Source organism: Rhinolophus hipposideros (genome assembly GCF_964194185.1).
Source record: "Rhinolophus hipposideros genome assembly, chromosome: 12".
Lineage (NCBI taxonomy): Eukaryota > Metazoa > Chordata > Mammalia > Chiroptera > Rhinolophidae > Rhinolophus > Rhinolophus hipposideros.
In genome coordinates, this window is record NC_138058.1 from 50607403 (window position 1) to 50621501 (window position 14099).

General features: G+C 41.6%; 1 protein-coding gene across 4 annotated transcripts in view; it reads right to left on the minus strand.

The window, feature by feature from the left end:
• Positions 1–10533: 10533 nt before the first annotated feature.
• The window catches only part of TMEM178A (transmembrane protein 178A), a 44618-nt gene continuing 41052 nt past the window's right edge, over positions 10534–14099 (minus strand). For all 4 annotated transcript variants that reach the window (XM_081068575.1, XM_081068576.1, XM_081068574.1 and 1 more), the window contains one exon: positions 10534–11516. In XM_081068575.1, coding sequence (XP_080924701.1) covers positions 11275–11516 — 242 coding nt within the window. In that variant the 3' untranslated portion in view covers positions 10534–11274. The remainder of the gene's footprint in view (positions 11517–14099) is intronic.

A 14099-nucleotide genomic window follows, 5' to 3' on the forward strand; every position in this document is an offset into this window, starting at 1 on the left:
ATTACAATGACAAATCTGGAGGAGAAAGGCTTTGTTGGTTTGCTCATTGGTTACCTACCCCCAGCACTGAAGTCAGTCTCTGGAACACACTAGGTGCTCAGTAGAGATCTGATAAACAACCACATGCAAGTTATTTTTCATGGTCATCTGCCAGCCACGTGAACAAAGCCAGAAAGTCCCAGGATGCTAAACCAAGTTCCCCCTCGCTTTGACCAAATTCAGGTTTTCAGTGTCACAAAGGAAACAGTGTTTTTTCAACTGTTATTGCCTGAAGGAAGATTTTTTTCTTTTTCCTTGGTGACATTAGAATGCATGAAATCGTGCAGTACGGAACCAGTTGCTCAGTCGTTACTAGGTAAAAGCTTGACATTTTCTGTGACACCCTTCTCGATTACGTAGGTGTATCACAGACCCACAGGCTGATTGCGTTAAAAGTAATGAAATTGTTCTAAATTTCATCTTAACCCGTTGCATTCTTCATTCATCTGGCTCCCTGCAGTGAAGGGTTTTGGGGTTTTTTTTTAACAAGTTTATGGAAAGCGGGCATCCACATGTCCCATTCCACATAGCTGTACATGGCTCTCTGCCTCACGCCAGCTCACCCTCTCCCTTCCCTCACCTTCGCTTCAGCTGTCTTGAAAACCGTTCCCCATTCCTGTGAACACTCTTTCAACTGTTACTTTATTTGGAAAATTCTTTGTTTAAGAACTGGCTCATCCTTTGAATCAATAATGAATTAATCACTTGTCTTATCTCCCCCAGATTACCTTTCACGGTTGATTTAGTTTCAATTCCTGAGTCCATTTTATTTGAGAAACATGTTGGCACGAGAGTAATTTACTATAGTCACAGCAGAGGCATATAAAGCAGAGTCTGAGGCTCCATCGACATGTTTGCAGGAATAGAGATGCTCAGATATGTCAACCTCAAAACCTACTTAGCTCATTTGCTAGAGAGTTAGCCGTCTTGCTAGAGACAGGCTGAACGCTCTTGGGGCAATGCTTGGTCTCAGTATCCTCCCTAGTTAACAGGGATGACAATCAGAGCCTCCATGTACCTCCCAAGGCTGTCTTGAGGTTTGGTTTGGTTTGGTTCTTAAGTCACTTGATAGCAACCAAACTCTTGAAGAGAAAATATAGAATGAAGTACTCTCCCTGATGCATAATAAAAAACTGGGAAGAAGTTCTTGTCTTGACTCAACATCAGATGGCTTTATTACACTGTTTGTGGAACTTACATGCTATGTTTTTAAACATTAGTTCCTGTTCAACTTGGATAAAGAAAATAAAAATCTTATAGAGGTGTTCAAAGTATTTTATGGGCTTCTTAAATGTGTGCTTATTGCCAAGGTCCCTGGAAAGCACAGCAGCTCATGAACATCTCCAGAGGATCAGAAGTGGTGACGGACTTTCAGGGCCACACATCCAGACAGTCACAAAACAAGGACTAAAATTCAGTCGTCTCTGAGTTCCCATCCTATCTCCAACCACAAAGCTATCTAGCAAACTTTTTTAAATAATTGCTTTCATTTAATAATTTTCAAAAGCCACCGGGAATGCTTTTACAGGACAAAGTAAGGAGGACCTACCCACTTAAATATTAAGCTTGGAGCAGCCCTGGTGACGTGGGAATTTCTCAAAACGCTCTGGACGAGGAGTGCCAAGAAGTTAATTAAAATTGCTGTCATACCTTTAGGCTACTGCAGAGTACAGGGTCTTCTGAAGGGCAGTCATGTAAGGAGAGGTTCTGTGCTTATAAAAATAGGTCTGGCATTCTTTACAGAATTACAAAGGGCAGTGTGTGCTCTGGCTTAGAAATACAGCAGCTTGATTAAAAACTGCAGAGCAGTAACTTCCAAGGGGAACCATGAAAAACACCGAGGAATATGAACCTATCTAGATGTATAAAATTTTGAGAAATAAAATCAGATATGGTTAAAAATGCACTATTGGTGTTTGTGCTGGGTCTTGGGTAAATGACATACATCTTTTACCCAAGGATTGGAGAGAGTAGAAAGAGTAATAACTTTGGAGTGAGCAGGCGAGAATCTAAACCTTGGCTCTGCCAGTGAGTACCTTAGGGAAGGTTATTTAACCTCTATGAACCTTAGTTTCTCCATCTATAAAGTAGGAGTGTTTGTAAAGAGCATGGCTTGGAATAGTCACAGAGGAAACACTGAGTCAGTCCGTTTGGTGTCTCATCAATACCAAGAGATAGAACTACAAAGGATTTGAAAATCAGAGCTTTCTTTTCCATTTATTTGTATCTAACCTTCACAGGAATGAAGGAGACCTAGGAATTGACTGGAATGGGACTCTAGCACCATCTTCTTAGACTCAAGTGCTTTAAAAGAGAGAGGTGGGTTTTGTTGTTGTGTTGTTTTTGTTTTTGAGCTCCCAATAGAGTCCAGAATTAATAAATGGAAAACCAGGGGTTTGGGAAGAAATGAAAAGACCTTAACAATGAATGCAGGTCTCTGGATTCCTTTTGCATCCTTATGCTTAACAGCTTCAATTGCTGTGATGAGATGTGATGTGAATTACGTGTGGGGAATGAGGTTGAAGCCCATCGAAGCCACAGCTGAGTCAAGTTTACTTCAGGCGTGGCCAAGTTTCTAAAGCAAGTATTTATGTGCTTCTCACCTGACTGTGACTGACAAACAAAGCTATGGGAATAAAAATTAAAAGTTTTTTTCTGATTCAAGAACTAAAGGTTCTGAGCTTGATGTCTGGTTGTGATTGTGAAGGACCTGCAGTGTTCAGGGAGCACAGTCAATGAGTCCCAGGCTCTTCTTCTCAGGATCTAGCAGAGCCTCCAAGAACCCTTGCAATAGCAAGGCTTCCATGCATTTTCCAGAATTCCCAGAGGATGTCACTCCACATGTGTGCAGATAGTGAGTAAATTTACCTCTAAGATCCTGTGTAGATTTAGAACATTTCCTAAAGAACTTGAGGGTACAATTCCTGCATCCTCACAACCCACACTCAAAAGGCATCATCAGAGTAGAATCATCCAAAATGAATAGAACATGGGGCAGTGGGCTGTGTGTTTTATGAATGTCATCAATGCCAGCCCTAAGACATGATTGGGGCTTAATGAATAGTTTACCTGGTGGGATTTAAGATGGGGGTGGCCAATGTGTGACATCTGCCTTTTCCATTCACTCACGATCATTATGTTCTTTCCCCCTGGGCCTGGACTGAAATCTCCCCAGTCATCATTAATTGACCAAGTTCACACTCACATTGAATCCTATTTGCCAACCCTGGTAGAGGTAGCTTCTGGAGAACAATTAGAAATCAAAGAAGGTGAAGCTGGCAGTTGGGTCAATTAGATGGAAGGAGCATTAGGGTCATTGGACCATGAACTACAGCTTTTTAGTGCTGGGCTCCACTCAGCTAAGGATTAATGCCATCCTATGTGACGCTGGATTTACCATGAAACTTAGCAGTTTTTCCTTTTTTTTTTTCCTTCAAATTATCTTATCCCCTCTTTGTTACAAGAACTATAGTATCCTTAGTTAATAACCCAACTGAAAGTGGCTCAGTTGTCATCTTTGATAATGTCCCTTCTTCCCCCACCCTCCATTCAATTTACCAGAAAGTCTTGGCAAGTCTGTCTTGAGAAGGAGACCAAAGATGGTGGAGTAGATAAACACTGTGTGTGTTTCCTCCCATGAACACATTAAAATTACAACTAAATTACAGAACAATCAACCTTGAGAACCGTCTGAAGTATGGCTGAACAGAAATTTTATAATTAAGGATATAAAGAAGAAGCCACAGCAAGACTGATAGGAAGGGTGGAGACGCAAAACATACTGGTCCCAAACCTACGTGTGGCCAATGAAAATTAAGAGGGATATCTCGGCCACGCAGGTTTCCCACTGGAGGAGCAAAGGACCCCAGCCCTGCTCCAGCCTCTGGTGCAGGGAAGAGGAGCCTCCACAATATCCGGCTGTGAAAAACAGTGGGGATTCCAACACTTCAGGTGGAATGGAAGGTTGCAGGAAACCTAGACGTCCTTTAAAAGGGCCCGTGCACAGACTCACTCGCACACAGGCACTTACCTTGGGCTCCGGTGAAGGGACAGTGACTTGGGGGATGTCAGAGGCACACGGGGAGAAGACTGAGGTGTGTGGCTTCGAGGTCAGGGCTGGAGAATAGTCCCATTTTCCCTGTGAGAGATCCTACTCCCGTGCAGCTGGCAGGTGGCCACCATCTTTAATGTGTTGAGTCCTTCCCCTACGCTTACAGCCAAACCTCAATAGAATTGGTCTGGTGAGCTATGGGCTACTCCCTGCTGACTCACTGGAACCCTGCCTCACCTTACTCCCTCAATGCCAGAGGCACTTTCTCCAAGGCAGCCAACCCTGCTGAATTGTTCTCTTTCTTGAAAAACTGTTGGAATCTGCAGAACCCACATGAGCAGCAGCTGAACTCAAGGTGCTCTGAGATTTTTGCTGAGTAGCTCCAGGCTCAGCCCTGGCTCCAAACTAGAGTCTACATTAAATCTGTTAACCACAACTCTTCCCACTCTAGTGACTCCCTAAAACTCTGCCTCACCCAACTCATGTACCACGTGAGGCTTTATCAGGGACTGAACCTTAAGAGAGCTGGCAGGTGGCAGCAGGCCTCGGGGTATCCTGGCATTTGTGGAGCTACTCAGGCCCGGTACTGGCAGCCATACTCAGATCGCAGTGTGGCCTCTCCCACATGCCTCCAGGGTTAGTGCAGGCACCGAACAACCACAGATTGCTTTGTAGCTCCTACCAGGTAGTCCCCACCCAGTAACAGGCAGTGGGTGACATGGGCCTGCACTGGAGACCCTTCCAAGAGGCCCCCAAACCAACATACTTGAAGGGTGGCCTTAGACCACAGCAGAGTAGCATCCAATTAGCCCCACAAGTGGCACACCAAAAGGGTGGTCTCAACAGACACCAGAACCCACTGGAGTGAATCTCACTCAGTGGGGTAAGCCCCCCACACAGAAGCCTGTAAGCTGTGAACATGGTGAAACCCCACAGCCAATCATCCTGAGAGTCAATCCCTCCCACTGATTTAGCCAATAGCAATCAAGACTCAACTATAACAGGACGGCACTCACAGCCCACACGAGGGTCATTCCTGGAGCACCCAGAGCAGATGACCAGGGAGCCTGTGCCAGGGCCCCATAGGGCACCTACTACACAAGGCCACCTGGCCAAGACTGGCAGACATAGCAGACCTACCTCATACATAGAAACAAATAGAGAGGCAGCCAAAATGAAGAAACAAATACATCCCAATGAAAGAACAGGAGAAAATTCCAGAAACAAAACTAAACGAAATCAAGGCAAGAAACCTACCAGATACAGAGTTCAAAACGATTATAAAGATGCTCAAGGAACTTAGTGAGAACTTCAACAAAGAGATAGTATACATAAAAAATAACAGAAATCATAAGAAAGAACCAGTCAGAAATGAAGGATACAATAACTGAAATGAAGAATGCACTAGAAGGAATCACCTGCAGACTAGATAAAAGCAAAGGATTGAATCAGCGATTTGGAAGATAAGTTAGCAGAAAACAATCAGAACAGCAAAAAGAAAAAAGAAAAAAAAAATGAGGATAGTTTAAAAGATCTCTGGAACAACATCAAGCATTACAACATTCGCATCATAGAAGTACCAGAAGGAGAAGAGGGAAAGCAAGGGATTGAGAACTTATTTGAAGAAAGAGTGACAGAAAACTGGCAAAGGAAATAGATATAGAAGTCCAGGAAGTGCAGAGTCCTAAACAAATGAACTCAAATCGGCCCACACCGAGACACAGTATAATTAAATTCCAAAGGTTAATGTACTGCATAGTGAATATAGTCAATAATGTTGTGAGAGCATAGTATGGTGTCAGATGGTGCTGGACTTATCATGGTGATCACTTCTTTAGGTATATAAATGTTGAATAACTATGGTGTACACCTGAAACTAATATAATTTTGCATGTTAGCTATATTTTAATAAAAACCTTTAAAAAGTAAAATAAATTGAAAACAATAGTCTGTCTCCAAAATATATCCACCCACTTCTCTCCATCTTCATTGCCACCCTCTTGTCCAGGCCACCAGCGTGTTGCCTGGACTCCTATAACACCCTCTTCCTTAACAGGTTCTCCACCTCCAGTCTTGGCTTCTTCCAATCTATTCTCTAACCAGCACAACACTGACATTCTTAAAGTGGAAATCAGATCATATCACTGTCCTTCTTTAAATACTTCCATGTTTTCCACTGACAAAATAAAACCTAGCCTCCTTACAGTGGCTAGCAAGGCTCTACCTATCTCGGCAATCTCGCCTGCTCCACTGCCCCACAGTCTCACCACTCCGGCCCCACAGTCTCCTGTCAGTTCCTGTCTGCAGAGAGGCCCTAAAAGAGGACCCGGAAGAGGCCTGTGTGTAGCCGAAGGCCTTGCACATAGCAGGACGTATTTTATAGTACTAACATGCTAATGAGGGAAACATGGGAAATAAAAAACAGAAAATTATCTTATTTTATAGCCAACTAATTTGTTTTCCTCTAAGGAAGCTTCAAGAAGACATAATCTAATAGGTGTAGGACAAGTAGAAATTGTGCTTGGAAGGCTGGCAAAGTATAGGTTGTACATGGAGAGGAGATATATTGGATAGCCATTTTCCCAGTATGCAATGGGGTGCCCTGAGCATCTCCAAGCATTGGGGGTTGCCCTGCAGCAAGGAGAACTTCTTCTTTCTGGTCAAAGGACAAGACCCTTAAGAAATTTAAATAATTCGATTTAAAAGGCCTCTTGGTCAGTATAGCTATTTGCATTTAAAGGAAGTCATTTTTGAAGCAGTCCTTTCAGAATTCTACTTAGAAATTTAAAACATACCCACACATAAATGAGAACACTTTAAATTGAGGTGTAAAACCATATTGAGGTTACTAACTTAATATTGTTTAAGCCATCAAATAAACGTTCCATAGTATTTAGTTCATAACACATTTCAAGTTATATCTGGATTAGTTTGGGCTAATAGTCCCTTTAATTATTCTAATGAGGCCTACTTGCTGCCAAAGCTATATTCTTATTCCATTTAGCCTATTATACTACTGTATATTTTTTTTTTATGGGCTCCCTAAAATTGGTACTAAGGGAGTCAGTTCTGTCCAGGGAAGTTGAGAGTTTATCGTTGTGACTCTGAATTCATTGAATTCATGTATTTATTCCGCAAAGATTTATGAGCCCCTACTGTTTTCCAGGGCTAAGCTTTGGGAACAAAACATGAATAAGACAGAGTTTCCACCTTACAAGAGTCTTTGATCCAGTTAGGGGTGAACAGGTGATTAGCATGCAGAGTGTAACTGCGTGCTATACTCATGTCAGTAAAGGCGTTAAAGCAGAGTAGCGTGTTTCAGGCAGGCTTCCAGGAGTGTTGTGTTGCAGCTGAGACACAAGGGAAAGTCAGCATGAGCCAGGCTGAGGAATGGGCGACCCCAGCAGAGAAAACAGCCTGAGCAAAGAAAGCCATAGAGAGAGCAAGAAGCATCAGCATTCCACATACACTGGCCCCTCCTGGGTCATTTCTCTTGACCTTGTGGCCTGAGTCTCCAGGATCCCAGGTTCCTCTTCATCTTTAAGTCAGGTAACTGAGGCTTACCTGTGTAATACACCATTTTCATTCTCAGATTTAAAATCTTTAAAAGGCAAAAAAAGTTAGTAATGTACTTTTTATTTTTCTGAGGATAAATTCAAATAATAATGATATGAAGTAAAATCAACCAATGAAAATGTAATTCGAAAGAAACTTATTTTAATAACTGCATCGAATTACTTTCATCTGGGATTTAGGAAATCATTTAGGGCTTGAAAGGACGACTTTAATTTTTTTACTTGTACTTTAGTGCATATTATCAGAATAAGCTTCACAAGGGCAAGAAACTTTGTTTTGTCTCATTGATGCTTCCCAAGTGCCGAGAATAGTGTTTGGCACATAGCAGGCATTCAATAAACATATGTTGAAAGATAAAATTACTTTAATGGAGAAATTACATTCTACGTAAGTTTCCTACATCCTGGACTCTTAACTATCAAGGGTCCATGTTGCTCCAAAGGAGGAGGTAGGGTTCGCTCAGCGCAGGCAGCAGTCGTTCTAACATTGCAAATAAACCAAGGACGACACTGTTAAAAGGCGGGGCCTGTGGGACCTATGGTTATCTCACCAACGTAGGTGTCTTGTAAATATCTATACATGGCAGATGAACGTGATTCTTGGTTTATAATCCAAGTTGTTCTGTAAATCCACTTTCTATTCAAAGCCCTATCTTGCAGAATGGGGAGGGGGAAGATTTACCCTCAGTTGTTATTGGGGACACATACACACAGTGTGTCAATGTCACTGGGCCATCCAAGGGTCAGGCTGGCTACCACTGAGAATCCCATTATTCCAAGGCTGGTCCCTCCCAGCCCATTGGTTCTGCTGTTCATGGTTGGGACATGAGAACTATTGTACAAAGGGCCCCAGTATTCCTGGAAACGCTGTGTACTGATACCTTCAGGGAGCACATGGCTTGCCATCCTTTTTTCTTTCTAGTCTCTGGGATGCCCTTGAGCACTTCTAAACCATAAAGTCAGTGCTCTGACCACCGCCCCCTTCTGGACCCACTGCATCTTCACTTCAATGAGCTCAGCTTCCTCTTCTTTCCGCCCTGCAGAAAACCTCCGAGGCAAAGAAATACAGGCTGGCTATAGGCATGTGGAGGTGGGACAGAGAGAACATAGGGAGAAAACCAAATTATCTCAATAAATTATTCTGCCCCATGCAGTACTGTACGGCCATTTCAGTCATTCTTTATTCACAGCCAACTAAGAAAATACCCCTAAGAGAAGCCCTGGGGCTGGGGGGTAGCAAATGCCCAGCTCTGGCAACATTTGCTCACACTTACCTGACAGTAAACAGAAAGCAAGGAACCTTGGGCACGTAGCTCTTTGCTCTGAGCTCCCTTTGGCTGGAAGGCAGCGGGACTCTATTCTTGCCAGCACACGTTTAAATCCTGACTGAACTTTTCCTGCTTCTGGGCAAATCTTTCTGGTGCATGAACCCTTCAACCTTCTGTCACTCCGGGGCTTTCTTCCATTCTCACCTCAAATCCCTAGGAAGCTTCTCAGAAACTTCAAAAGTCACTCACTCAGATGCTGCTTTGGTGGCTGGAATATAAATGTTCACGAGTCTTGACATCTTCTATGGGAATCTATAAGGAAGACTTCAAAGAAACAGCGCGCCTGCTTTGAGAATTTCCCACATAAGTAATAAATAAAAATAATTGCCTCTTTCTGTCTGTCTCTGATCTCATCCAAAGGGACGGGTTGAACAGCCCTGAAAGATTGCCAGGGATTATACTCACAGGCCTTGGCGAGAACTCGTGTGGTCTCTGGGATCATCTAACCTCTTCCAAAAGGCTCACATGACAATATATGGACACTGTCACTTAGAAATCAGGCTTTATTTGGGAAGGGGTTGTAGATGATCATTTTCCTTTTATGAGTACCAAATCCATTTTTATAACAAAGAAAAAAATGTATCCTTTGCAAAATTAAACAGTGTACCTGCAACTTACTTCTGGGTATGGCAACTTCCCCAATTTTAAAGAGCATTTTTATCACACGTTGTATACAGAATAGAGGATAATGTTGGCGTTAAAAGGAAAAGCTTAGAAATGAGCTGGTGCCCCCCCCCCCATTTAAAGATAGGGAAACACAATGGAAGGATTTTAACTTTTGTCCTATATCCACACATAAGAAAAGGATTGAGAAGAAGATATAGCAAGCATTCTGAGTCTGATCCTAAGCTTCCTCATCAAGAAAATGTAATGATCGTATGTACCTACCTCAGATTGCTGCAACCAACGAGGATTAAATGAAATTATACCTGGAAAACAACATGGCCCAGTTATTGGCCCATAGTAAGTGCTAAAGCAGTTTTAGCTGCTAAGGAGACAATGGCAGCTCTGGCCAGAGCTGTAGCTTTCTGTCCCAGTGGCACATCAGAATCATCTGAGATGTTTTTCAGAAATACTCAAGCCCAGGCCCAGCCACAGACATTCTGAGTCAGCTGGTCTGTGGTGGAGTCCAGTTCAGGTACAGCTGGCAAAATCAGGTACAGATGATTGTAATGGGCAGCCAAGGTCGAACCCCACTGGCTCAGGAGGTCCAGGAAGAAGGGCAGACCATGTATCCTTATTACTGGCCAGGGAGATGGTAAAGAGAGAGGGAGGGAAGGATGGAGGGAGGAAGAAGCAGAGACAGAAAGAGAGAGATTTAAAATACTAAGGTAAGACTGTAAAAGAAATTTGAAAATGACATCTTTTTTCAATACAAAGTGTGTGATTGCTACAAAAGATAAATCATAATGACTAACCTAATGGAAATGAAGCAATTAGTAAGGCTTAATCATAGTCTTATTAAAACAGCGTTCTAGTCTGTCCATATAGTCAGGGAGACCTGTTGCCACAGCTGGAACACAGGAAACACACACTCAGATTAACAAGGGGGCAGTCGTTTAATGCAGAAACCCAGTTAACAGAGAGAGACAGAGGTTGAACAACAGATAGGACTTCAAACAATACTGCTATTGTCATGGATTCGCTCTTACACAGTAGATCTGTTTTTCTTATGATCTTGATTCCATACAAAGACAGAGAAGAGACTTCAATTAAAACAATAAATAAATAAGGCAACAGAAGAATCTTCCTGTGACGAGGAACACCCACAAGCACAAACGTTTGGTGCCGACACAGCGAGACCCCATTCGGACAAGTGCTGAAGACGCTGCATTAAAATTTAACAAGCAGGGTACAATGACAAAAAAAAAATTATACTTGCTTTGTTAGGAATCCATTTGCAAATAGAAATGACTCTCAGGTCATTGTTATATACAAACTTTCTGAAATAAATGGCAATCATACAAATTTTTTCCATTGCAATGTCTTCTTTTTTCTAAACCTAGAAATAAATGTTCCATGGCACTGCTTCCCTATTCCTCACAGTCGAAGCATAAATAGTCATTAAAGCACTTGAATCCACAGTAGTCTTGTCCTTAGAAAGGTATGGAGGTTTTGCATGATTTCTATATCAGTCATCCAGAAAGGGCTGGCAGGCAACAGGTTGGAATGTCAAAGAGCGCTTTGTGCTTGGGATCCTGATACAAACTCCAGTCTGTTCCCCTCAGGAGTCGTCCACCCCATGGACGGGCCCCTGAGCAGTGAACTTGAGTGTGGACAGTCATACCGTGGAGTCCCTGCCAGACTTTAGATGTGCAATCTTGGTCCGGCTAATAAACGGATAAGCGATGCAGAGACCTCCAGCTGCCACAATAAAGCCTAAACTGCACCAGGCGCAAAAGATAGACCAGCTGTAGCCATGTTCCACATCATCAGGCAGGCTATAAATTAGCTTCGGGAGCCGGTTCAAATCATAGGAGATGCTGGCAGCGTAAGTGCAGAGGGAAATGGTGCAAAATATTCCTATAAATAATACAAAAGGACGGAATGATCAGTTACAGGTTTGCCTGCTACAGGGCAAATGCCAGGTAGGCCTTTGTGAAAAGCAAATCAACCGATGAGGCAATCACTGCAAATTAATAAAGGATTTCAAATTCTTTGACTTGAATTACTTCAACAAACAGGGGCAAAACCTTTACGTGTCAGACCATACGTCAGGTACTGGAGATATAGGAACGAAGAACACGGGAAAATCCTGATAACTTTAATTATTCAGAATTATCTTGCTTGAATGGTATATATATATATATTTAAATTTAAATTTATATATTTTTATTATTAAAAACAACTTAATAAAAATTCTAATATTTTTAAGGGAAAATATCTTCTATAGTCACTCAAAGCTAATACAATCTTTATTTCCCCTTGTTCTATACCTGATTTAACACATTTTTAGATTGTTGCAATCATACAAAGTCTGCTTTTTAAAATTACCATTTATCATTAATATTTATCATGTTGCCCATAAGTAATATTTTAAATGAATTTTTACAAGCACTACATCATTTTTAAGACACAGAGCCTGGCACATACTAAGACCTCAACAAATCATTGTGAGGTTTTTGTTTGTTTGTTTAATGAGTGACTAAAAGTTTTAAGTAATATAAATTAAATCCAGGAAATTAGAATTCATGTAAAATAGCTGAGTAAGGAGATCATACATTTCAACCACTCAGAATGAATGACCTAAAGATTCGAGTGACATAAAGAAACTGGACAGACCCAAAATTTTACTTTTTTATACCAATATATGTATGCAATCCTTCCAGAACACTAAAATCAGGATTCTGATTTAAAAAAATGAAAAAATGCCCCAAACACCGGATTTTTAGGACTCAACTATGCTCCAAAGATGTAGATGTTTCTATTCCACCACAATGGGCTCTTGAGGATGCTTTTTTTGGATGGGCAGGGGATCAGACTCAGGCTGCTGCTAAGCTGAAGATGGGTAAGAAAAACAGAACCTGGCCCCCAGTGACGTATCAGAATGTCCAGTTCTGTTCTGAGTCCTACAACATCTCTTCTTCATACTTTGGTTTATCCCTGTGTGCAGTGGGGGTAGCACCTGTTAGCTGGAAAATTACTTGGGTAACCTTAGAGATCTGTGCAGCCTCTCCAGAGGAAACAGAGACACAGATTTGAGAACTAAAGAGAGGGGACTAAACGAAATAGATTGCCACCATCACCGCTGCTTTTTAATGGAGCTTTGGTGATCAGAAACACTACCAGAAAAACAAACTAAGAGCATGTAGCAACTGGGAGAGAATGAAGACCACCTTACTGCCAAAATTTAAGTGCTGGAGTTCTGCCTCCACTCAAATCAAGTAAGAGCACGTCGCCTGAATCCTTTCCCACATGTGCACTTAGAAGGGAAATGTTTTAAATAAAGAGGACACTTGATCGGAGATAATTTGATATTTCCTACTCTTTGCCTAATTCTGTTTTTAAGTTCTAAAGTGATTCTGTTTTTCTAAAAAGGATTAAAATCTTATCTTACGATTTCTTGCTCCACATTATTATAGCAAACATATCACTTTGAGTTCTCTAAAGAAAGATCATGATGGAAACAATTCTATTGTAAAGGAGGGAACCAGTCCAAAGAGATTACTCCTCTGCTCTTTTCAAACCTTGTGAAGAGCAAATGTTCTTACATCCACATGAATGTTTTCACTGGCACCAAAATAAAGACAGTGTTTGTATATAACAAGGTCCTTCTAACGAACATTGGAAATAGAACAACAAGGCAGTTAGAAAAAAAATTGATCTCTGGAGTATCAACAGGTACAATATAATAGTAGAAAATGGCCTGTTCGCAGAAAAAAAATACTCCATTCTGCATTTAACTGCCTGCACACAGCTGAATGCCTAAAAGCAAGGCTTTTTACAAGTAACGTGGTTTTAATGACCTCTGAAAGCCTGAGTTCAAACTGAGACTTTTAAGCATCCTTTGATGTCCAAATGCATTGGGCTGAGATGCAGAAAATGCGTATTCTGGTCCCCAGGTCTACTACTAATCACTGTGTGACCTTGAAATTACCTAGCCTCGCTGAGCCTTGGTCTCTCCGTCTAGGAAAAAAAATGGGGAACCTAGTTACTGAAATCCAGTGCTTCAGAATTCGATGTCAGAATTCTATGATTCTGTTATTCCAAAACATGGTATGGAGCAAGAACGTTTCCCAAAACTTCTTAGTGAATCTCGTACGTGGTATTATGCCACTAAATAAAAAATTGATGATCTTGGAATTTTTCTTTCTGTATATACTCCTTTTGGTCTTATACTAAATGTTGATATTATTAGCATCTCTCTCCTGCCAACTTCATAAGATTGCTTTTGGTGAAATAAAGGTTAGCCTAACACCACCAGTTCACACGGAATAGAAAAAGGAATATAAGAAACAATTTAACCTGAGGATTTAACCGGGAGGATGATTTTCTCTGCCCTCAGTATCATGCATGCTTGTGCTTACCTCATGGACATGGAGAATGATGTCACTAATAAAATGTCTTTCTTTGACCAAGTTGCCAGAAAACTAAAACTCCCTAAAG